General features: G+C 45.0%; 1 protein-coding gene and 1 long non-coding RNA gene across 5 annotated transcripts in view; one reads left to right on the top strand and one right to left on the bottom strand.

The window, feature by feature from the left end:
• Positions 1-4,170, bottom strand: part of si:ch211-243j20.2 (uridine-cytidine kinase-like 1) — a 93,855-nt gene extending 89,685 nt beyond the window's left edge. For 2 of the 3 annotated variants that reach the window (XM_055635492.1, XM_055635494.1), the window contains exon 1: positions 4,042-4,170. In XM_055635492.1, coding sequence (XP_055491467.1) covers positions 4,042-4,112 — 71 coding nt within the window. In that variant the 5' untranslated portion in view covers positions 4,113-4,170. The remainder of the gene's footprint in view (positions 1-4,041) is intronic. The other variant, XM_055635493.1, reaches the window with a different exon arrangement.
• Positions 4,171-4,207: 37 nt separating this feature from the next.
• Positions 4,208-23,421, top strand: part of LOC129697185 (uncharacterized) — a 50,319-nt gene continuing 31,105 nt past the window's right edge. The window contains exon 1 of one of the 2 annotated variants that reach the window (XR_008723464.1): positions 4,208-4,346. This is a non-coding gene — a long non-coding RNA (uncharacterized LOC129697185). Of the gene's footprint in view, positions 4,347-4,914; positions 9,622-23,421 lie in introns of those variants that run through there. The other variant, XR_008723463.1, reaches the window with a different exon arrangement.

Here is a 23,421-nt window from a genome sequence, read left to right as displayed (position 1 = left end):
TGGAACTCCGCTAGTCACTGGCAACCGACCAGAAAAAGCCCCTTTTATTGCCACTCTTTGCCTTCTGTCATCCAGCCAACCTGATATTCATGCTAATATTTGCCCTTTGATACCATGGGCTCTCATCTTCCTTAGCAGGCTCCCATGTGACACCTTATCAAAAGCTTTCTGAAAATCTAAGTATCTACTGACTCTCCTTTGTCTGTCCTGCTATTTACTTGTTCAAAGAATTCCAGCAAATTTGTCAGGCAAGACCTCCCCTTCACAAAGCCACGCTGACTTTGGCCTATTTTATTGTAAACTTCTAAATACTCCGTAACCTCATCCTATATAATGGACCCTCAAATCTTATCCACCGAAGTCAGACTAACCAGACTATAGTTCCCACTGCAGTTCCACTATTCGAACAGCACATGAAGTTAAAAAAAACATACTTCTATTATCCTTGTCTTTACTCCAACCATTTATTTTGCTATACTCATCAACCTTGTAGTGTAAACATTTTGAGATATTTCTGACGATATTTCATGTGCCACCTATCTTGAAAAGTTCTTGCATACAAATATTGAAAATATTAAGTCATATTTTGCAAAACTATTGATGGAAATGTAATGTACCTAAAATTTCAATACATAATGTACTCCAGTTTGTAATATGCAATCTCAATTAGGTTCCAAAATTGTGGTACTGCAATATAGCTCTTATAAGAATTAAGTTGGACCCATCATTTTAGAACCGTTAACTTAATCTATTCAGTAATGATTCTTATAAAAACTATAATGCAGTTCAACAAAATCCAGCTTCAGAATTCATTGAGATGCAAGAGCTTTGAGACAGGTCTAAATAAATTAACCAAATGAACTAGTAATGTAACATTTCTACTGAAACTTATTTAGACGTTTATATAAATGGCATACAGAATTTCCTTGCGAGATCAAGCTGAATTGATGGATATTACATAAGAATTGTACCAGCAGCTGCTTTTGTCATTGCAAATCCATTCTCTCCCAACAGCAGAATGCCTTATCCGAGACAGAAAAAGAAACAAGGAAGCACTGACCTCCAATTTCAGGTAGTCCTTGCTTTCCCCTTCCCAGCTCTCCCACAGCCCACTGTCTCCGCCTCTTCCTTTCTTCTTCCCACCAGTCTGAAGAAGGGTCTCGACCTGAAACGTCACCTATTCCTTCGCTCCATAGATGCTGTCTCACCCACTGAGTTTCTCCAGCATTTTTGTCTACCCATATATTCATTCTATGTTGTCCCACTTTTGCATCCTACACATTAGGGGCATTTTACAGAAGCCAATTAACCTACAAATCTACACATCTTTGAAATGTGGGAAGAAACCAGAGTACAGAGAAAACCCACACGGTCAAAGAGAGAGTGTACAAACCCCATACAGACACCACCCATAGTGAACACAATCACGGTTCTCAGGCAGCAACTCTACCACTGCACCACTGTGCTGCCAAGTGTAAAAGACATTTGGACAGGTTAAGGTTTAGAGGAATAGGTTTAGAGGAATATGGACCTAATGCATGCAACTAACTAGGGGCATCTTGGTCAGCATGGACCAGTCAGGCCAAAGTGCCTGTTTCCGTGTTGTATGACTCCATGACTCGTGATCAGTTCCAATTAAAAAAAATGATCAAGCCACTTTTTATATTCAATAGCTATATAATTTGCAGCCACCAACAGTGACCAGGAACTCAACTGGACCAGCCAGAAAAAAGGTTGTGGTTCTAAGAACAAGGCATGGGCTAGGTATCCACAACCAATGATTCATCTCCCCACTGTCAACTACAAGATGCATAATGGAATATTCTCCCCTTGCCCGTACAGGTATTGCTCCAGCAACAGTCAAGAGGTTCTTTGTCACCTAGGACAAAGCAGCCTGCTTGACAGGCAGCCATTCACCATCATAAACATTCATTCATTCTACTTGTCATAGTAAGGCTACATGGGGTGTCATCTGAAAAATGAAGCATGTGCAGACTCCAGCAGCATCCTTCAAACCCGTGTTCTAGACACAAAGAAGGATAGGTGCTGCAGGCAATCGGGACCTCAGGTCACCCACATCCTGCAAAGCCTAGCAGCTTCACTTTGAAGCCACATTGTTATCCTGACTTTGCGAAGCTTCATTGTTCCCAGGTCTAAATCCTGGAATTTCCTAACCAATAACATTGTGGAAATCCTCTCAAATTTCCATAAGAAGGTTCCTCCACACCAACTACGGAGCGACGGTAATAATAGCCTGACTAGCCACTAATTGACCAAATTATTCAGCTCCTTTTTTCCAAAATGTGGTTATAAAATTTCAAAGGCTCCAGTCCTCTGACAAGCAATCTGTCAACTTGAAGAATTCAAGGGATGTTAGAATACATGGGCGGCAGTGACGCAGCTGGTAGAGCTGCTGCCACATGCTGTCAAGAGACCCGGGTTCAATCCTAATTTAGGCGCTGTCTGTGCAGAATTTGCACGTTCTCTCTACGACCGCGTGGGTTTCCGCCAGGCGCTCTAGTTTCCTCCCACATCCCAAAGACGTGTGGGTTTGGCCTCTTCAAATTGTCCCTTGTGTGTAGGGAGTGGATAAGAAAGTGGGATAACATCGAACTAGTGTGAACAGGTGATCAATGAACTTAGTGGGTCAAAGCGGCTGTTTCCATCTGCATATCAAAACTAAACATGTCTCTTATTCAGAGAATAATATTGTTCATTTAATGGAGTTCGTATTGATATCCATTATCAAGTTAGTTGTGCAAATGTCCTAGTAATGTACAGGGCCCTAGAGAGACCACATCTGAAGTATTGTGTGCAGTTTTGGTCTCCAAATTTGAGTAAGAACATTCTTGCTATTGAGGGAGTACAGCGTAGGTTCACAAGGTTAATTCCCAAAATGGCAGGACTGTCATAAGCTGAGAGAATGGAGCAGCTGGGCTTGTGTACTCTGGAATATAGAAGGATGTGAGGTGATCTTATTGAAACATATAAGATTATTAAGGGTTTGGACACGCTAGAGGCAGGAAACATGTTCCCGATGTTGGGGGAGTCCAGAACCTGGGGCCACCGTTTAAGAATAATGGGTTATCCATTTAGAACGGAGATGAGGAAACATTTTTTCACATAGAGAGTTGTGAGTCTATAGAATTCTCTGCCTCGGATAGCGGTGGAGGCCAGTTCTCTGGATACTTTCAAGAGCGAGCTAGATAGGGCTCTTAAAGATAGCAGAGTCAGGGGATATGGGGAGGAGGCAGCAACGAGGTACTGATTGGAGATGATCAGCCATGATCACATTAAATGGCGGTACTGGCTCGAAGGGCCAAATGGCCTACTCCTGCACCTATTGTCTATAAAAGGTGTTCAATGTTGTGTGGCCAATTCCTGCACACAGCGTAATTTCAAATTCATATTGGAAAAAACTTTCCAATATTTTATTAATGACATAACATTTTGCACATCATCCCTCTTAAAAGAAAACTGTATAACCCATGTGTATCATGTTTTACTTTTATCCTGACGAACTTTATTTTTGATTGACCGAAATATTGTTTGGTCTGTCTGGGTAGGCAGGTAGGTGTAATTGACAAAAGGCCAGGAAAATGAAGTAAATGTAAACTCAATCAAAAACAACAGCAATAGCATGACAAAATATGTAGGAAAGAACTGCATGTGCTGGTTTAAACCGAGGGTAGACACAAAATGTTGGAGTAACTCAGAATTAGCAATCGGAATCCGAACTGGAGCAGTAGCAGGAAGGGCCTTTGGTGGTGGTCAGGTTTACTCAAGATACTTTGCAGCAACGGAGAGCAGGCGGAAGGTGCAACACGTGCACACTGCCCAGGGTAGAGCGAGACCCTGATCCGGGCTGCCCCTCGTAACCGGCTCGTCCATGGCAACGGCTCCAGGCCTGCTCCTTCCTCCACACACAACCTTATCCACCCCGGCCCCTGTGTCAAGCCCAGCGGATCTCCAGGACTCCGGCAACGCTTGTGAATGAACCCACGCCTCATCCCCAATGGCCGCCGTGTTGTTTGTTAGTACCTGTCTGACCTGGAGATGGTCCTTTCCGGCTCCTCTCCCGCGATGGCGATCTGATCCACGGTCCCAGCCATTGCTCCGCTCCCTCCCTCCGCCCGTGTCTGTCCAAGGCGCGCGTCAAGTGAGTGACGCCGGGACGCACGTACTTTCGGCGCGAATGATCGTCGATTTGTAATCCTCGTTGGTTTTAACCAGGGATGGATTGCTGGTGATTGTAGATTCTCACAGAATTAGTTAACATCGAAGGAATACATCAAATACTTGTAGAGTCTCTGCAAGAACAATTCAGTCGCCGCCCCCTCAAAACCGTATGTTTATGCTTTTTCTTTGTTAAATTTGCACTTTGAATGCCATTAATCTCCCTGGCACATGAAAGAGGACGCCGATGTCACCTCCGGTTTATTTCAATTCGTTCAATTTCACCTGTTTACCACCTATTTGCCAGGGGGTTCGCTCTATTTACTCATGACTCAAAACTTTTACCAGATCTTTTCTCAAGTTCCTATGTTCCGAGGTGAGCAACCCATCTTCTACTAGCAATGTTACAAAATTTTGAGATTTAAAAAATCATGTCTGCAATTTATCCCATCAGATAAAGCATAACAATAAGTTTAATTTGGCACCTAATTCACTTTCATATCTCAAGTATTTAAAAAGTTATGGCCATTTTCATACTCGGAAATCAGCATCTTGTTCCCTATTGATTTTCTATGGACATAACAAAAAAGCTGTGATCGTGGACAGTCAAAGCACATAACTTTCTTAAAAATTAAGAGAACTGAATGAAATTTTCAGTTATCATAGATTGAAGCATTCTGAAACAAATATAAACCAATCTTACTTGGATGACCTGAAATTAAAGCATATAATTAGCTAGTTACCCAATTGTAGCTAATTTCAAACTTCAATTACTAGATCTAAACATCTATCCATTTCTTATTAAATGATTAACATTTTTAAATAGCCCAAGTGTCCAAATAATATTCACAAATAATTCACAATAAAACATGATTTTTAAATCTCATTTACATCAATTTAGAGGCCAAATGGAAGGAATTTAGTGTTCAATTGCTGTAAATTAAAGTCAATTTAAATCAGCTTTCTAGTGGGTTCCTGTGAACGCGCTGGTTTAGAACGTTCACATTGCGCTGGATTTGTGCCCTCAAGTGCCCAGAAAAATACTGCGGGATATAAAGAGCCCAAAATGAACTACTCGCTATAGAAAACTTTAATAACAGGGTTATATACAAGCCCCATTTAATGTAAAAATAAGGTACATACCTTTAATTGTTTGCTTTATAAAACCCTGGGGCTGCGAGAGGTTGCGGGTTGAGAGAGTGATGTTTAAACTACTATAACTATTATACAAGGCCATAAAAACTAATAATACCTTTTGCGACGGGGTCTTTCAGCGATTTTCCGTTAATGATTTACCAGGCTGAACATTTTCGATTGCAACATCCTAGTAAAAATCGCGTTTTAAACCCGCCCCCTCTAAACAGCGCCAAAATCGCGCACACGGGGTAGGGCAGATGCTCAGCCACGATTCAGGTAGGTTTTGTAACATACCTACTTCTACAATACATATAATTTGATCCCATCATCACTGCATTATCTCACAAGACATTTGCCTGCTTCATAATCGTTGGGTTTACATTTCCTTATTTTTACAGATTTGACAAATACTTAGCTGCATTGAAACATCCCCCCAGGAATAATATTTAAAAATGAGTCCAGCCTAGAATAAAAACAATAGTTGACATCGTTAGCCACGATTGTATGCCAATAATTACATTTCAGTATTTGATGGTCAGATCCACCATGAAACACTTTCATCATCCAACCTCTGTTTCATTTACCCCCAACAGCTACTCCCCTTTCTGTGGCCCCTTACCATGAAGGCACTCCTTCCCATTTCAGATACTTTTTCCTCGTGAAATATCAATTTGGCAGGGGCTACGGACTATAACCAACTACCAGAGCAGCCCCCCCCAACCGGAAGTGCCGGCACCTCCCTAGCTGACGACCTGAACTTTTTCCACGCTCGTTTCGAGACGGGCAACATCACCCCAGGCTTGCCGGCTAACGACAACACCGCCAGCGCGCTGGCTAGCGAGGCTGGAGGGAGGGCCACCGCTGGGGATGGATACACACTCTCGTTGTCCGAGCACGACGTGAAAAGGACTCTGACACGTGTGACACGAGGAAAGCTGTAGGCCCAGATGACATCTCTGGGTGAGTACTAAAGTCTTGTGCTATGCAGCTAGCTCCGGTGCTCACTACAATATTCAACCTCTCCCTGGCCAAGTCCGTGGTCCCTGCCTGTTTCAAAAGATCCATCATTGTACCTGTACCAAAGAATGCCTCTCCAGCTTGTCTGAATGACTACCGTCCGGTGGCCCTCACCTCGGTAGTCATGAAATGCTTTGAGAGGCTGGTCAAGAAACACATCTGCGCCTTCCTCCTCGCAACATGGACTGCTACAATTCGCATATCGTCCGAACAGATCCACGGACGATGCAGTTTCCCAGGTTCTGCACACCGCTCTCTCTCACCTTGACAGCCAGAAGGGGGGCTATGTGAGGATGCTGTTCGTAGACTTCAGTTCAGTCTTCAACAGGATAGCCCTCTAGCGGGAAGAGGTGGTTGATCTGGCACTCTGGTGTCAGGACAACAGCCTCCTCTTGAATGTCAAAAAAACTAAGAAGCTGATCGTGGACTTTAGGAGGGCACAACATCCGAGGATGTACACCACTGAAGATAAATGGGGATACTGTGGATAGGTTGAGCTGCTTTAAATACCTGGGAGTCCACATCTCAGAGGATCTGACATGGACATCACACGCTGCCGCACTGGTGAGTAAGGCAAGGCAGCGCCTTTACCACCTCAGGCAATTGAGGAAATTCAGAGTGTCTCTGAGGATCCTCCAGTGCATCTACTCAGCGACTGTGGAAAGCATCTTGTCTGGAAACATCACAATTTGGTTTGCGAACTGCTCTGCCCAGGACAAGTAGGCTCTGGAGAGAGGAGTGCGTTCGGCCGAATGCACTATGGGAACTACACTCGCCCCCATGCAGGAACTATACATCTACTTTAATTGTCATTGTCAGTGTACAGTACAGAGACAACAAAATGCATTTAGCATCTCCCTGGAAGAGCGACATAGAATATGATTTGAATAAATATTTACATTAGCATATATACAGACATAGTGTTTTTCCTGTGGGAGGAGTGTCCGGGGGGGGGGGGGGGGGGGGTGATTGGCAGTCACCGAGGTACGTTGTTGAGTAGAGTGACAGCCGCCAGGGAGAAGCTGTTCCTGGACCTGCTGGTCCGGCAACGGAGAGACCTGTAGCGCCTCCCGGATGGTAGGAGGGTAAACAGTCCATAGTTGGGGTGAGCGCAGTCCTTGGCGATGCTGAGCGCCCTCCGCAAACAACGCTTGCTTTGGACAGACTCAATGGAGGGGAGCGAGGAACCGGTGATGCGTTGGGCAATTTTCACCACCCTCTGCAAGGCCTTCCGGTCGGAGACAGAGCAGTTGCCATACCATACTGTGATACAGTTGGTAAGGATGCTCTCGATGGTGCAGCAGTAGAAGTTCACCAGGATCTGAGGAGACAGATGGACCTTCTTCAGTCTCCTCAGGAAGAAGAGATGCTGGTGAGCGTGCAGATCCAGAGCTAGCAACATTATGGGGGACCCCTTCCACCCCAGCAACAGACTGTTCTAGCTGCTACGGTCAGGCAAACACCTCCGTTGCTATGCTGTGAAAACAGAGAGGATAAGAAGGAGTTTCGTCCCAGTGGCCATTAGGACTGTAAACTCCTATCTCACCAGAGACTAACTTACTGTACCAATTTACTGCTGTGTGGTGTATTTTTAAAATTGCTGTTTTTTCTTTTTTTCCCCACAAATATGTAATTACTGATTCTGTTCCATACTGTTTTGTTGTTTTTTGGAGAATCCGCAAGCATTGCCACTTTTCATTTCACTGCACATCTCAATCATGCGTATGTGACGAATAAACTTGACTTGACTTGAATTTAGTACACTCAATATTGTGGACAAATCATAAATGTGTGACTTCTTTGCTAAATTGACATTATGACCCTGAAATGTAATTCCTATCCCTATTTGTTTTACCTTTGTTTAAGTAATAATAATCTGAGAAATTATAGGCCGGTGAGCATCAAATTAGTAGTAGGGAAGCTATCGAGAGAGGGTGGGAGGCAGGGTGGTTTTGTGGAAACCGCAGTATGTCACAGGTTAGCATAGCAGTACAGCACAATAATAATAACTTTATTTATAAAGCGCTTTTAGACAACATCAGTTACCACAAAGTGCTGTACATGGGAAGTCAACAAAAAGTTATTACAAACTACTAAAACCATTAAGACGACAGGACTATAAAAACAGTAAAAATTAAAAGACATTAAAAGCACTAAAACAGGAACAAAGTCTCAGCCAGTGTCGAAAGCCAGTGAATAAAAGTGAGTTTTTAGGGAGGATTTAAAGATGGACAGTGAAGGGGCCTGTCTGATCTGCAGCGGCAAGGTGTTCCAGAGTGCCGGGGCAGCAACAGAAAAGGCTCTATCCCCTCTGAGCTTCCGCTTAGACCTTGGTACCTCAAGGAGCAGCTGATCCGCTGACCTGAGGCACCGGGCAGGAGCATATAGGTGGAGCAGCTCAGAGAGGTAAGGCGGGGCGAGGCCATTCAATGATTTAAAAACAAATAAAATAATTTTAAAATGAATTCAAAAGTGCACTGGGAGCCAGTGAAGGGAGGCCAAAATTGGCGTAATGTGCTCCCTCTTTCGAGTTCCGGTTAAAAGGCGAGCGGCAGCATTTTGGACCAACTGGAGACCTTTATCCATTCCTTGATGCACACCACAATGTACCTGATAGGTATTCCTTGACGTACACTTCAAGGTTTTTGATAGTTATCCTTACTCAAATTAAATAAAGGATTAAATAACATGTGGTTTTACTTGCATTAGTGTTATTGCATTTGTATTAGTGTTTTGAGAACGTAGTTAATAATGATCAGAAATTATAAAGTGCGCACAATTTCTCGGGTCAAAATCTATATAAAAAGTTGACCTTCCGAGTGGGATTCAGAGTGGTATGGTAATTGGGACTGCGCTGTTCTCCTTGTACACAAGTAAATAAAGTGTCTGGGAAATGAATGCAAGTTGTTAGAGTCCAGTTGATCAGCGACGACAGTTTATAGTTATATAAAACTGGAGAATGCAATATCAATACCCATGGGTTGTAAGCTACCAAAGTGGAATTTGAGGTGTTGTCTCTCCAGTTAGCCTGTGGCCTCACTCTGGCAATGGAGGCCCAGGACAGAAAGCGCAGTATGGGAAGACGAGTTAAAATAGTTAGCAATTGGGAGATCCTTTACACCTTGGCAGACCAAGGTCAGGTTAACGGCGAAATAGTCACCGAGTCTAAGCTTGGTCTTCTTAATGTACAGGAAGCCGCATCGGAAACACCAATTGTAGTTGATGACCTTGGAGGAGGTGCATGTGAACTTCTGTCTCACCTGGAAAGAATGCTTGGGTCCCTGGATAGAGGTGAGAGGAGATATAGGGACAGGTGTTATATCTCTTGCAGTTGCAGGGGTATGTACCTGGAGAGTGGGTGATTTGTGTGGAAAGAGATGAATGAACCAAGTTGCGGAGGAAGCAATCTCAGCAGAAGGTAGAAAAGGGTGGGGATGGGAAGATGGGACCCCTCGTTTAATCCCCTCTTAACCTCCCCCTCTCTCCCCCCTCCTGTACCTCATTTGTACTCATACCTATCTCTTCCCATCCCCTCCCTTTCCACCTACATTCCTTCCTCTCGCATCACTATTCGCAACTCTTCAATCCTTTTGTCTCACACCTGTCTTTTCATCTCTGGCTTTTGTCCACCATCTGCCTATCAACCCCTTCCCCCTCACCTGTATCAACCTATTACCTGCATGGCTTTGTCCTGCCCCTCATCTCTTCTAGCTTTTACAATCAGTCTGAAGAAGTGTCCCAAAGCAAAATGTCACAGGTCCATGTTCTCAGAGATTCTTCCTGATGTGCTGAGTTACTCCAGCATTTGTGTCTTTTTTTTTTGCATACCAACATCTGCAGTTACTTGTATCCAGTAAAAAGGATAGGTTGGACAAACTTGGATTGTTTTCTGTACAGCATCAGAGACTGAGGGGAGGCCTGATGGATAATGTAAACTTATGAGAAGCATAGAAAAGGTAGACAGTCAGAATCTTTTCCCCAGAGTGTAAAAAACTTGAGGGCATAGCTTTAAGGTGAGAGGGGCAAAGATTAAAGGCCATATGCAGGGTAAGTTTTTTTACACAGAGAGTGGTGGGTGCCTGGAATACACAGGCAAGGGTGGAGGCAGATACAAAGGTGGTATTGAAGAAGCTTTTAGATTGTCACATGGATACGCAGCAAATGGAGGGATATGAATCACGAGATTAGTTTAATTGGACATCTTGTTCAACACGGACTGTGGGTCAAAGGTTCTGTTACTGTGGTGAACTGTTCTATGTTCTAATGGATGAGAGGACATTGGCTGGCATCAATTAAGGTTGCTTAGCTTTTTTAAGCTTTAAGATGTGTTTATTTAAGATTCACCAACATTGAATTATGTTCCACAATTGTTATTTTGCTTTGTTTTTAACTTTTTTTGTTTTACATGTTCGAAATAAAATATATACTACTAAAAAAAAATATAAAATCTATACATAACTAAAACTCTGATCTTGTGCTCTTCCGGTTTGCGCAGTTTTTCTATTTTCGCAAAAATGGTATGCCATAACGCTACGATGTTTCGTCATCTCACTCACCGTTCTCCTGTGCTGCAACAGGTTTCGTTCTGATCGGTAGTTTATTGTAAAAGTTAGTGAGGTTTAAAAATCGTAAAAACCGCACGTGCGCAGATCGATCTCTGCGCGGATTGGTCTCTTCAGTCACTCCCCAGGACGGTCCACCCCTTCCTGCCCCATCGCGTCTTTACTGGAGCTGAGGGATGCTGCGGGTGGCCGGCGGAAGTCTCCAACCGGACCCAAATTTCGTAGGGACCGGAAGCGGCCCGGACCGGCGTGGAGCCGGAGATGTCAGCAAACGGAAAGCGGAGAGTCTGATCCCAGGGGAGGAGAGCTTTCAGCGCCTGCTGTGAGTCCCAAAAGCACCGCAAACGCACCCCCCGCAGCTTCAGACCCTTCCCCTGTGGTCCCTCTCGCTGGCTCCTGCCCCCCTCCCCGGTGATACCCCCCTCTTCCCCATGGCTCTTCCCCTGTCTTTTCTCCGAGCTCTCCCCCCAACCCCCCCACACTCTGGCGTGGCCATAGCTGCTGGTGCTTCCGGGCCAAGCTGAGGATCCAAGGCCTGACTCTAAGGGCGCCGACGGCTGATGCTCCTCCGGCACCCACAAGAAGGGAGAGGAGCGGCAACCTCGAGGTCCTTGGGAGGTGAGGAGGGAGTGTGAGGTAGGAGAGGGGATAGAGAGAGAGTAGTGGAGTAGGGAAGGGAGAGGAGTTATGGAGAGAGGGAGTGACTGAGGGTAGGGAAAAGGAGAGGCGAGGGAGGGATTGGGGATGGTAGGAGGGAAAAGAAGAGGGAGGATGTGAGGAGGGAGAGTGGGGTAGGAGGGGGAATAGAGTGAGAGGAGAGGGGAGTGGTGGAGGTTGGGAATGGGGAATAGAGGGAGAGGAGGGCAGTGGGAGAGGTGAGATGGGATAGTGGGAGGGATAGGGAGAGGTGAGTAGTGGGGGATAAAGGGATAGGGGGGTAGGGAGGGGAGAGGAGTTATGGAGGGAGGGACTGAGGGTAGGGGAAAGGAGAGGGAGAGAGGTGAGGGAGGGATTGGGGGGGAGGTGGAGAGGGGAAATAAGAGGGAGAGTGAAGAGGAGGGGGAGAGAGTGCTACGGTTGAGGGGAAATGAGCTGCGCATGTGCAGTTTGCTATGGGTGACTGGTGGAATATTGCATTGTGGGACCAAGTCTCCTATGTGACAGCCACCCAACGGGTCCTACTTTAGTATATACTTCTATCAACATTTGATAGTGCACTGTGCTTTGAAGAATGGTATGTCTCGCATGATATTTTGCAGACCATGTGATCCTATGTGTAGGTGACAGAAACTTCAAATTGCCTGCTTGTTTTTATGGTGGTCATATTACACAGACATTGTATCCTCAGACTTTCATGGCATTCATCTGAATCTTAATATATTTTTCTGGTTCAGCTTTCATGGTGCTTTTCCTGGCTTTTTTACACTCACGTAGATGTTGATCGCCTATCTCACGTGATATCCCCAGAAGACTTGTATGCATTAGTAATGCAAAGACAAGTATACACATTGCTGTGGATAACGTCAGATTTCTGTGTAGTTTCATTAAAAAAACTACAAAGTGCTATTCACCATGATTTCCTTTTGGAACAAACTGTTTGGATGATCTTTTTTAACAGATTTCTAGCTTCTTCAAAGGGTGCAAATTAGGTTTTAGTACAACAGTGTTACATCTGGAATGGTGACTGGCTACAGCAGGATAAAGTGTACGGAAAGACAAACATTTTAAGAAAAAATTACCTTTCTATAAATAAGCATAATGTTGAAATTGTAGCTTATCAAAATGTTCATTGAGTGATTTGTTACAGGAAATATGGACGGAATCGTACTTGAAGAGCAGCAATTTAGTTTATTTTTAATGTTAATTAACAAAATTGCACTATATCTGAATATTACAGATATTTTAAGGTAGATTGATTGTTGAAAAAATATGCAAATAAAAAAATTAAAACATGTATTTTATCCCATAAAAGTAAGAATAAATGAGAACTAACCAGCTTGAAGTTTGATCTTTATTTTATGAGGAGTTATGTTGGTGAGTACATGAAGAGCCTCGCTCGTCCACATGCGCGTCAATCTTCAAAGCAGCGGTGTGAAATCACAGATAACAGTAATTGAAGTATCATAGTAAGATCAGAAACCTAGAACTACCAGGTGACCTTTGTGAGAGAGGGTTGGGAGTGGACGTACTCACCAATGTAACTCCTCATAAAATAAAGATCAAACTTCAAACTGGTAAGTTCTCGTTTAATCTTACTATTTTACATCGGAGTCACGTGAGTGACTACGTGAAGATTTCAAAGCTCTGTGATTTCATGCCGTGAGAAACGAGTCTACACAACCACAACTGCTTCATTGACAGATGATGGAAACATTCATAATGCATACAGTCATGACATAGATTTAAAATGTGCTGATGCTGTTAAATGAAGTAATAATAATAGTAACACCTCTCATCCGGGTGGAACTATAAATAAAACGTAAAATAGAGTTGACAAATACCCCTGGTCTGGCAATGGGTTAGTATAAAATGTTTGGAAATTCATTCGTTTGACCATGCTGCAGCCGTTAGGATGTGGTCCAGCGGAACGTAAATAACCCTTGCTGCTGATGTTGTAGCAGCCCTGGTGCAGTGAGATCTGGAAATCAGTATCTACTTCTGCATAAATCAATCCCGTTTTATCACCTGGTAATGGTCTGACCGGATACGTTTTTTATACTACCAAGCATTGCAAGTTCAGAGCCTTGAAGGCTCTTGGTGACCTTGATGTAGTGTTGTATATGTGTGCCCTCACAGAGCCAAAGTTCCCTGGGTATGCCTTGAACTATTTTGAGACCTGACACCCCTTCTGCTGTGCTTCAGTAATTATAAACATAAAATATTATATATATTATTTACAGATGTAATCATCCTGTCCCTTCACAATACGTAGCGACTGAACCTGTTGCGCTAAACCAGCGGCAGGAGAATAACTACCTTATGAGAGCCGGCCAAAACTAAGGATGTAACTGGAGTCCCTTGTGAAATAGTGTTAACACAATGTCAATATCCCATACTGCATTGTACTTGTCCTCGGTGAACTTGTGTTAAAGATATCCTTTACAAACTCGATATCCGGGGTGAACCCGACAGAGTGGGTCCCGTTTGCTGCAGCAAATATGATGTGAAAGCACGTTGGCACAGTTAAAATGAACTCCAAGACGTCAGTAATCTGTACCGTTTTAAATGTAACATTAGCAGTAAACAACACTTCCCATCCCCTGAAAAAGAAACGTACTGCCTTTTTCTTTTTCGGTGCTAGCTCAGCACTCTGGAGTGAACACATACAAGGATAAGTGTGACAACCCAGGCCGTAGGGCAGTCTATTCAGAATCTGCAGAACATAAATTGATTTTATCATACACCGGCTGATTTCCCAAGCCACAGCCTGAACCAGCAAAATTTACGTTTAGAATAACCGTATAAGGTTGTATTATTATTCCCGACAAATCCGGAATCTAAGCTGCATAGGCCAATAGACAGTAGGAAAAACCTAAAGCGGGATCTTGATGACTTTATTTGAAGACCCGACTGATGAGGCAAAATGGAGGAAGATATAAAAGACCATTCCTCCTCCTTGTAGCGAGAATGTATCTTTCGCCACTGTTATGCCACATATTTTTGCAACCTGTGAATAAGCATGAAAGCAACATATCGATATTCAGTGTTCCATTGAACCAGAAATTCATAAATACTATGTGATCCAACATCCATTCTGTGTTGTCATTGATCTGTAATTGATGATACACCAGTGGCAAATGAGATTAGGTAAACTATTACAGGATACTTTTACTTCATTGCACCCATGTGATTAACATATGCCACCATCATAGTGTATCAACCTGAAGTTGAGCATGCAGATTATGTATATTCGCTCAATCACTCTTTAACCCATAGAATGTACGTAGGGTCTATAGATAGTTGATACCAATAACTGAAGAATTGGTAACTCATGCAAATATCCACCTCCAAACTGGAAATGACCTTCACAATTTCCCACGTTAGGGCCATTAGCATTATTTTGCAATATAACTGAAATATTTACTGACCAACTGCTGGAGCAATGCTGAATACTGTTTGTCCATCATTGTGACTTTGGTAGCTTCAGCTAGTAATAGCATAGGTGTATTAACAATGACCTACGTGGCACTTCAGAGTTTGCCATTTAGCATGGTGTCAGTTCTCCCACTTGCACAGCTGAACGACAGCTATTATATTGCCAATTAGTCTTAATGAATAGAGGCTGATTATAACAACAAGGCTGTTACAGGTTTCTATTAACTCCAATCTGTTGCCCAGGGTGGCGTCATAGACCAATTAATAGCTAAAGGTAAATCCCAATGACCAACAAGTCTATTTGGTAACAACTTAAATTTAACTGGATAAAGGAGCCCAATTTCTTAAATATAGTTTGAGACTGAAACTGGATTTTAGCAAAAAAATACAGTTAAAATATCATCCAGACACGACATCAGTGTTTTTGAACTCTGAGTAGTCCACTTTGAATGCTTATTGTCATCATACTGTTATTATTGCTTCATCATAGCAATTGCCTCCTCCAAATATCTCCGATGATCCCTGTAAATGGGAACACCCTATGAAAATCAGTTGTTAATCAGCTATCTTTCATAATGAACAGGCCACGCCTGCCGTCATTTTGTGCCTGCCTTAAACGACAACTCTGGCACGATTTCCGAGCCTGTCTTGCAAGACAATCCTGGCCATAATACAGAGCCTATCTGATAATTCTGCCCTGTCTTAAAAGACAACTCTGGCCATAATTCTGACCCTGTGTCGAAAGGCAATTCTGGCTTCAATTCTGAAGCTGCCTTGAAAAAGACAACTCTGCCCATTTTTCCGAGCCTGTCTCGAAGGCAATCCTGGCCAAAAATAATGAGCCTGCCTCAAAACACAATTCTGGCCCAATTCCAACCTGCGTGGAATGCTTGTATTGTCCAGTTTTACATGGTTATATGGCTCTAAGGAGATGATAATGTCTTAATCATTTGTGTATTGTGCAACCAAGTGTAAATCTTACCAACTTGTAAGTGGTCCTTAGTTGTAGAGCAGAACTGGCAGAGTGCGTGGAGCCTCTGGCCAGCTTTCATGCTGCCACTAGCTTCAGTGAACTGCTTACTGCCGATGAAGACGTTGAGTGCGTTGTCGCCGAAGCGATGAAGCTTTGCTCGTTGTTGGCCTTGATTGGTCCAACAGCTTGTGCTTCGTCTTCCAGGTTTTCCCTGTTGAATAGGTCTTACTGAATAGAAAATTCGGCGGCTGTCTCTAATGTTCACTGCATTGTGTTGGGATGGCAAACCTTGCTGCCAGGAATTGTACTTCTGACACGTGCCCTTCATCCCTTGGGGTATGCCCCACAGCTGTACCCTCAGACTCGGCATCAGATTTATAATGACCCGGCATGCTCCCTCCCCCAAAAAAGGGAGACATTAAGCAGCCCTGTTACAAGGTGCTCCATAGGCCGGTGGCATAGGCCGGTGCTGCCATGGACTCGGCGTCAGACTTATGCTGACCCACTATGCTCTCCTCCTCCTAGAGGAAGACATTAAGCAGCCCTGTTACAAGGCACTGTTGGCACGGGCTCTCCCATAGGCCGGCGCTGCCATAGACTAGGCATCAACATTAAGCAGCCCTGTCCAAGGCACTGCTGGCATGGCTCTCTCATTTGCCCGCGCTGACACAACTCCCTAGTGTATCTAGATGGAGCATCCTCTCCATTAGGAGCTCCATCCTGGTCAACCTCCAAATTTTTATACCTTACCGGACACTAGGGCTGATCGTTCTGGTTAGTTTTATCCCATATCCTGGGGACCACTGCAGTCTGGGAGCCGCATTGCTGCTGGATTTCCCCTCCCCGGGAACCCCAGCATCTGTATATATTACCGGAGGGGAACCCTCCTGGCAGTAGGGCTGACCGTTCTAAAACGGAGCATCCAGAGGAAACCCACGTTGTCCTCTGAGAATGTACAAATTCTGTTCAGACAGTACCCGTAGATAGGATTGAACCCGGGTTTCTGGCACTTTAAGGCAGCAACTCTACCGTTGTGCTGCAGTGCCACCCAACTGGGATATTTCCCCAGCGTCTGGAAGTCACTGGGATATTTCCCCAGCATCTGGAAGTCACTGACCGTGTTGTCAGTGACTGAGATCGCGAACCCGACACAACCACAGCTACCCGCTTCCGCGGTCGGCACCGGGATCTCCCCACAGCCCGTAGCTGGTTCCCTCGTTGGCCTTCGCGAAAACAGCGACAGGAAACCTCTGTAAAATGAGGTTCCTGCACGGAATCAAAAACAGGTAAGAAATAGTAAACTTACCTGAAGTTTGAACTTACCACTGGCAGGGGCGCGTGCCTGCCAGTCCGGTGCTTCGCCATGCGAGCGACGATAATGACGCGCATGCGGACGAGCGAGGCACTTCACGTAGTCACTCACGTGACTCCGAAGTAAAATTCAAATTGTCATTTTTGAAGATGTAGCATGAAAATTGCTTTGGACAATAACAGTTAACGGGAAATATCTTGTGACCCAACTTTCTTTTCTTATTGGATTTTGCAATGGGTGCAAAATCGACTTTGTTCTGCTAATTTCTGTTTCAGCCAATCATTTAGACTTTGCAAACCTCAGGGCTTATATATTGCATGTCTGTAATCAATGGCATTGTTAAAAATAGAGTGATGTTTCCAACAAAGGCAGAGAGGTGCAAATATACCACAATTTCTGTACAAATCAATCTACTGCCAAAATTTAACAAAACTTTGTAATTCCATACCTAAGAGGACTGTGTACAAGATGGAACAATAGGATTTTGAAATTAAGAAATATGGCATTAGTGCAGGAGACACTGAGATAAAGATCATCCATGATTTTACTGAATAACAAAGGAGGTATTATTGCTAGTTTGCTTCTATTTTTTTATGTGCATTGCTGTTTGTGCACAGCAAAGTATAATTGTGCTATGTGTGAAACCCAAGTAGCTTGGAAACTTTATATAGTTACTAGACTAAGTGGGATCCGTTGGGAGGCCTGGTCCCCCAAAGCAATATTCTACCACTCACGCATAGCCCCCAACTGTGCAGGCGCGGCTGACGGGTTCCTGATGTGACGCCCCCTCACCCCCCTCCACCGCTCACTCCGCCCATGTCCCTTCCCACCCCCCACCACGCACTGACTCCATCCCCCCTCAACACCCCCCCCCCCCCCACTCACTCTTAGCGGCTCTCCGGCGGCACAGCCATTCCCGCCCATTGGTTTCCCATTGTGATGTAGAACACGCAGGTATTACTGCGCAGGCATGGTGAGAGCGATGTGGGGGGGAGGGGATGGGTGTGTGGGCGGGAGGCATGTGGGGGGGGGGGGGTTTATGGGCGGGGGTGTGTGGGGGGGGGTGAGGGGGTTGTGGGGGTAGGAGATGGGGTGTATGTTGGAGGGGTAGGGGTGTGTGGTAGGGGAGGGAGGGGCGATGTGGGAGGGGGGAGGGTGTGCGTGGTAGAGGAGGGAGGGGCAGTGTGAGAGGGGGGTGTGTGGGCTCAGCGGCTCACGGCTCCGATTGCACAAACTGGCGACAGGACCCGGCTCCGGACTCACTCAGCGGCTCCTGTCCCCGGCTCCTGTCGCACTCAGCGGCTCCCGGCCCTGGATGCACTCAGCGGCTCCAGGCTTGTGGTGGTGGTCGCCCCCGCTGCCCACGGACACAGCCCCGCCCGTGGAACACAGCCCCCGCTCCCCCTCACCCCCCCTTCCTCCCCCTCCCCCCCCCCCCTCCCCCTCCTTTCCACTCCTCTCTCTCTCTCTCTCTTTCTCTCTCCCCTCCTCCCTCCATCCGTTAGCGTGAGTGGGGGGGGGGGGGGGGGGGTTAGTGTGTCATGCTGCATGCCACCTCCCCCCCCCCCCCCCTCCCCCCACAACCGCACTTTGTGGGAACAGACCCAACGGGTCTGCACTTGGTCTAGTATATTACTAAAAGTCTGATCTTGACCGCTTTTGGCTCGCTGTGCTGTGATTTCCGAGAGAACACCGCCACGTACGGCCATCATTTTTGGCCACCTCACTCAGAGCCCCCCTTCGCCTTCCGGGACCAGAGGATTTTTCCCATCGATGAAAAATCAGAGAGATATTAATGTGTTTTTTAAATTTGCCATTCTCTCTGCTGCCCCTGCTGGTGGGAGGGGGAGGGACTATAAAACCAGGAAGTGGTGTGCCTCACTCAGTCTCTGCAAGATGGAGGAAGCCAGAGGGTCACGTCTCTCTGAGCTCTGAATAACACTGAACACATGTCTACTCAACTGTGAGTGCCCTTAATGTGGTTTGAAAATAAAAAATATGGTTGGTTTGAAGTAAAAAGGCACTGCCTGCAAATGGTTGTTTGGGTGCTTTGGCTTGAAGTTAAAAGGCATTGCCTGCAAATGGTTGTTTGGGTACTTTGGTTTGAAGTTAAAACGCACTACTGCAAATGGTGGTTTGGGTGCTTTGGCTTGAAGTTAAAAGGTACTACTGCAAATGGTGGTTTGGATGCTTTGGGTAACTTCCTGTTTGCACTGTATATTGATTTTAGTTAAAACGCTAGCACTTACGGCTGTGATTTTTGGCCATCTAATCAGTCCTGCTCCACTCAGCAGGTGCAGAGGATTCTTCCCATCAATGAAAAATAAAAGTGTTATTAGTGTTTAAATAATGTTGAGAACCTCTCTCCTGTCAATCACTTCATGAAGGCCACACCTTTTCCGGTTGGAGGGGGGGAGTTATAAAACCCGGAAGTGTGGGTGTGGCTCAGTCTCTGCATGATGGGAGAGGTCACGACTGCCTGAGCTGTGAATCACCTGTACACACTGAATGTCTAATGAATTGTGAGTTTGGTGTTTGAAGTGGTATGAAACTGCACTGAATTTGGTCGCCTTAGATCCAGCTTGAAGTGGTATGAAACTGCACTTGAATTTGGTCGCCTTAGATCCAGCTTGAAGTGGTATGAAACTGCACTGAATTTGGTCGCCTTAGATCCAGCTTGAAGTGGTATGAAACTGCACTTGAATTTTGTGGCCTTGCACCCTGCTTGAAGTGGTTGGAAACTGCACTTGAATTCGGTGGCCTTGCACCCTGCTTGAAGTGGTTGGAAACTGCACTTGAATTTGGTGGCCTTGCACCCTGCTTGAAGTGGTAGGAAACTGCTCTTGAATTTGGTGGCCTTGCACCCTGCTCGAAGTGGTAAGAAACTGCTTGAATTTGGTGGGCTTGCACCCTGCTTGAAATGGAATTTCAAGGAATAGCCATGAGTCAACTGCCAGCCCACCAGCCGTAAGTGAGCTGCCAGCACATCAGGCTTGAGGGACTGAGCTGCCACCCCAAGAACCCATAACAGTGCTCAAGAAAGCCCCCCCCACTGGCCACCAATATTGGAATTGGTGGAGTGGTGGAATATTGCGTCGGGGGACCAGCCCTCCCGTGTGAACATGGGACCCAACGGGTCCTACTTAGTCTAGTACATTACTAAAACTCTCATCTTGTTTGTTTCTATGTGTATCTGTGTGTGTGGATGTCTGTATATGTGATCCTGAAATCATGCCAAAACTGTACATGATAGCACTACAATATTTGGACCACCTTACTCACAACTGTTGGGTCCCCGTGTGACATGGACCCAACAGGGTCCCAATTGGTCTAGTACAGTGGCTTGCAAAAGTATTTATACCCCTTGAACTTTTCCACATTTTGTCACGTTACAACCACAAACGTAAATGTATTTTATTGGGATTTTATGTGATAGACCAACACAAAGTGGTGCATAATTGTGAAGTGGAAGGAAAATGATACATGGTTTTCAAATTTTTTTACAAATAAAAAAATGAAAAGTGTGGCGTGCAAAAGTATTCAGCCCCCCTGAGTCAATACATTGTAGAACCACCTTTCGCTGCAATTACAGCAGCAAGTCTTTTGGGGTATGTCTCTACCGGCTTTGCACATCTAGAGACTGAAATTTTTACCCATTCTTCTTTGCAAAATAGCTCGAGCTCAGTCAGATTGGATGGAGAGCGTCTGTGAACAGTAATTTTCAAGTGCCAGAGATTCTCAATTGGATTTAGGTCTGGACTTTGACTGGGCAATTCTAACCCATGAATATGCTTTGATCTTAACCATTCCATTGTAGCTCTGGCTGTATGTTTAGGGCCGTTGTCCTGCTGAAAGGTGAACCTCCACCCCAGTCTCAAGTCTTTTGCAGACTCTAACAGGTTTTCTTCCAAGATTGCCATGTATTTGGCTCCATCCATCTTCCTATCAACTCTGACCAGCTTCCCTGTCCCTGCTGAAGAAAAGCATCCCCACAGCATGATGCTGCCACCACCATGTTTCACAGTGGGGATGATGTGTTCAGGGTGATGTGCAGTGTTAGTTTTCCGCCACACATAGCGTTTTGCATTTAGGCCAAAAACTTCAATTTTGGTCTCATCTGACCAGAGCACCTTCCTCCACATGTTTGCTGTGTCCCCCACATGACTTGTGGCAAACTGCAAACGGGACTTCTTATGGCTTTTTTTCAACAATGGCTTTCTTCTTGCCACTCTTCCATAAAGGCCCGATTTGTGGAGTGCACGACTAATAGTTGTCCTGTGGACAGATTCTTCCACCTGAGCTGTGGATCTCTGCAGCTCCTCCAGAGTTACCATGGGCCTCTTGGCTGCTTCTCTGATCAATGCTCTCCTTGCCCGGCCTGTCAGTTTAGGTGGACGGCCATGTCTTAGTAGGTTTGCAGTTGTGCCATACTCTTTCCATTTTCGGATGATGGATTGAACAGTGCTCCGTGAGATGTTCAAAGCTTGGGATATTTTTTTATAACCTAACCCTGCTTTAAACTTCTCCACAACATTATCCCTGACCTGTCTGGTGTGTTCCTTGGGCTTCATGATGCTGTTTGTTCACTAATGTTCTCTAACAAACCTCTGAGGCTTTCACAGAACAGCTGTATTTATACTGAGATTAGATTACACACAAGTGGACTCTATTTAGTAATTAGGTGACTTCTGAAGGCAATTGGTTGCACTGGATTTTATTTAGGGGTATCAGAGTAAAGGGGGCTGAATACTTTTGCACGCCACACTTTTCAGTTTTTTATTTGTAAAAAGATTTGAAAACCATGTATCATTTTCCTTCCACTTCACAATTATGCGCCATTTTGTGTTGGTCTATCACATAAAATCCCAATAAAATACATTTACATTTGTGGTTGTAACGTGACAAAATGTGGAAAAGTTCAAGGGGTATGAATACTTTTGCAAGTCACTGTATATATTACTAAAACTCTCATCTGTGTGTGTGGCCATCATACCCTGAATTACACCAAAACGGTGCACGATAGGGCTACAATTTTTGGACCACCTTGCTTGCCATGGCTGGGATGAATATGCTCAAGGAATGACTGAGGGTAGGGGAAAGGAGATAGCATTACAATATATTTTAAAAGTTATCGAGGTATAAAAACCGTAAAAAATGCACGTGCGCAGATTCCTTCAGTCACATTGATCTCTTCTCCTATCAGTCTATGCCATGGCCGGGTTGGCGCTCTAAGGCAGTGGCTCTATAGCTGCACCACTGTGCGACCGAAAAACCATTGACTTCCAAATATATAGTCTCCAATGTAAATAATGTCTTACGAGCCCTTAATAAAACTTGGTTATATCATTTATGATTTTTTTTTACATGTGTTTGTCAATTGTTTCTTTTTCCTTAATACCACTAACTCAGGGAGATCAATCAGCACAGCAAAGATTATCCAGTGAGGTGATGTTGTTTTTCAGTCAGTTATCCGTCAGATTTATTGAAAACATTTTGCTGCTAGAAGCTTATTTCTAGGCATGCACTGATGATACAATACAATACAATACAATAATATTTTATTAGCCAAGTATTTTTTGCAACATACGAGGAATTTAATTTGCCAAGTCAGTCATACAAATAAAAAGCAACAGCACGCACAAAATACATTTTAACATACCTGTAAACATCCACCACAGTGACGTTGTTCTCCCGCGGCCGGGGACCTCGAGCCTTCCGTTGACCGAACAATTTTACTCTAGTAGCCATCGGCGTCCGGGCCCTCCCCGAGGCGCAATCACTCCTGCACCGGGGGGTGGGGGGAATCTCAGCTCACCCGCGGCGAGCGATCGGACCCCGGGTCGGGGCTTGGCGAACCTTCTGCGTTGTTGGAGCTCCCGACATCCACGGTCTCTCCCGAGACTGGAGCTCTCGATGGTAAAGGCCACAGGCCGCGGTTGGAGCATCGATCCCAGGGATTGGATCGGCTCTGATGGTAAGTTCATGCCCCGCGATGGGGCTCAAAGTCAGTCCAGAGGAGGCCTCCGGCCCCAAGATGTTAGGCCGCAGAGCGACCGGAGACACGGCCCAGAAAGTATCGCATCTCCGGCAGGGTAAGAGATTTTATTTTAAAGTTTCCCCCGATCCCCTCGCCCTTCATTACATAGAAC

Source organism: Leucoraja erinacea, chromosome 5 (assembly GCF_028641065.1).
Source record: "Leucoraja erinacea ecotype New England chromosome 5, Leri_hhj_1, whole genome shotgun sequence".
NCBI classification, from domain to species: Eukaryota; Metazoa; Chordata; class Chondrichthyes; order Rajiformes; family Rajidae; genus Leucoraja; species Leucoraja erinaceus.
Note: the sequence above shows the minus strand (reverse complement) of the source record. Positions and strands in the feature narration are given on the sequence as shown.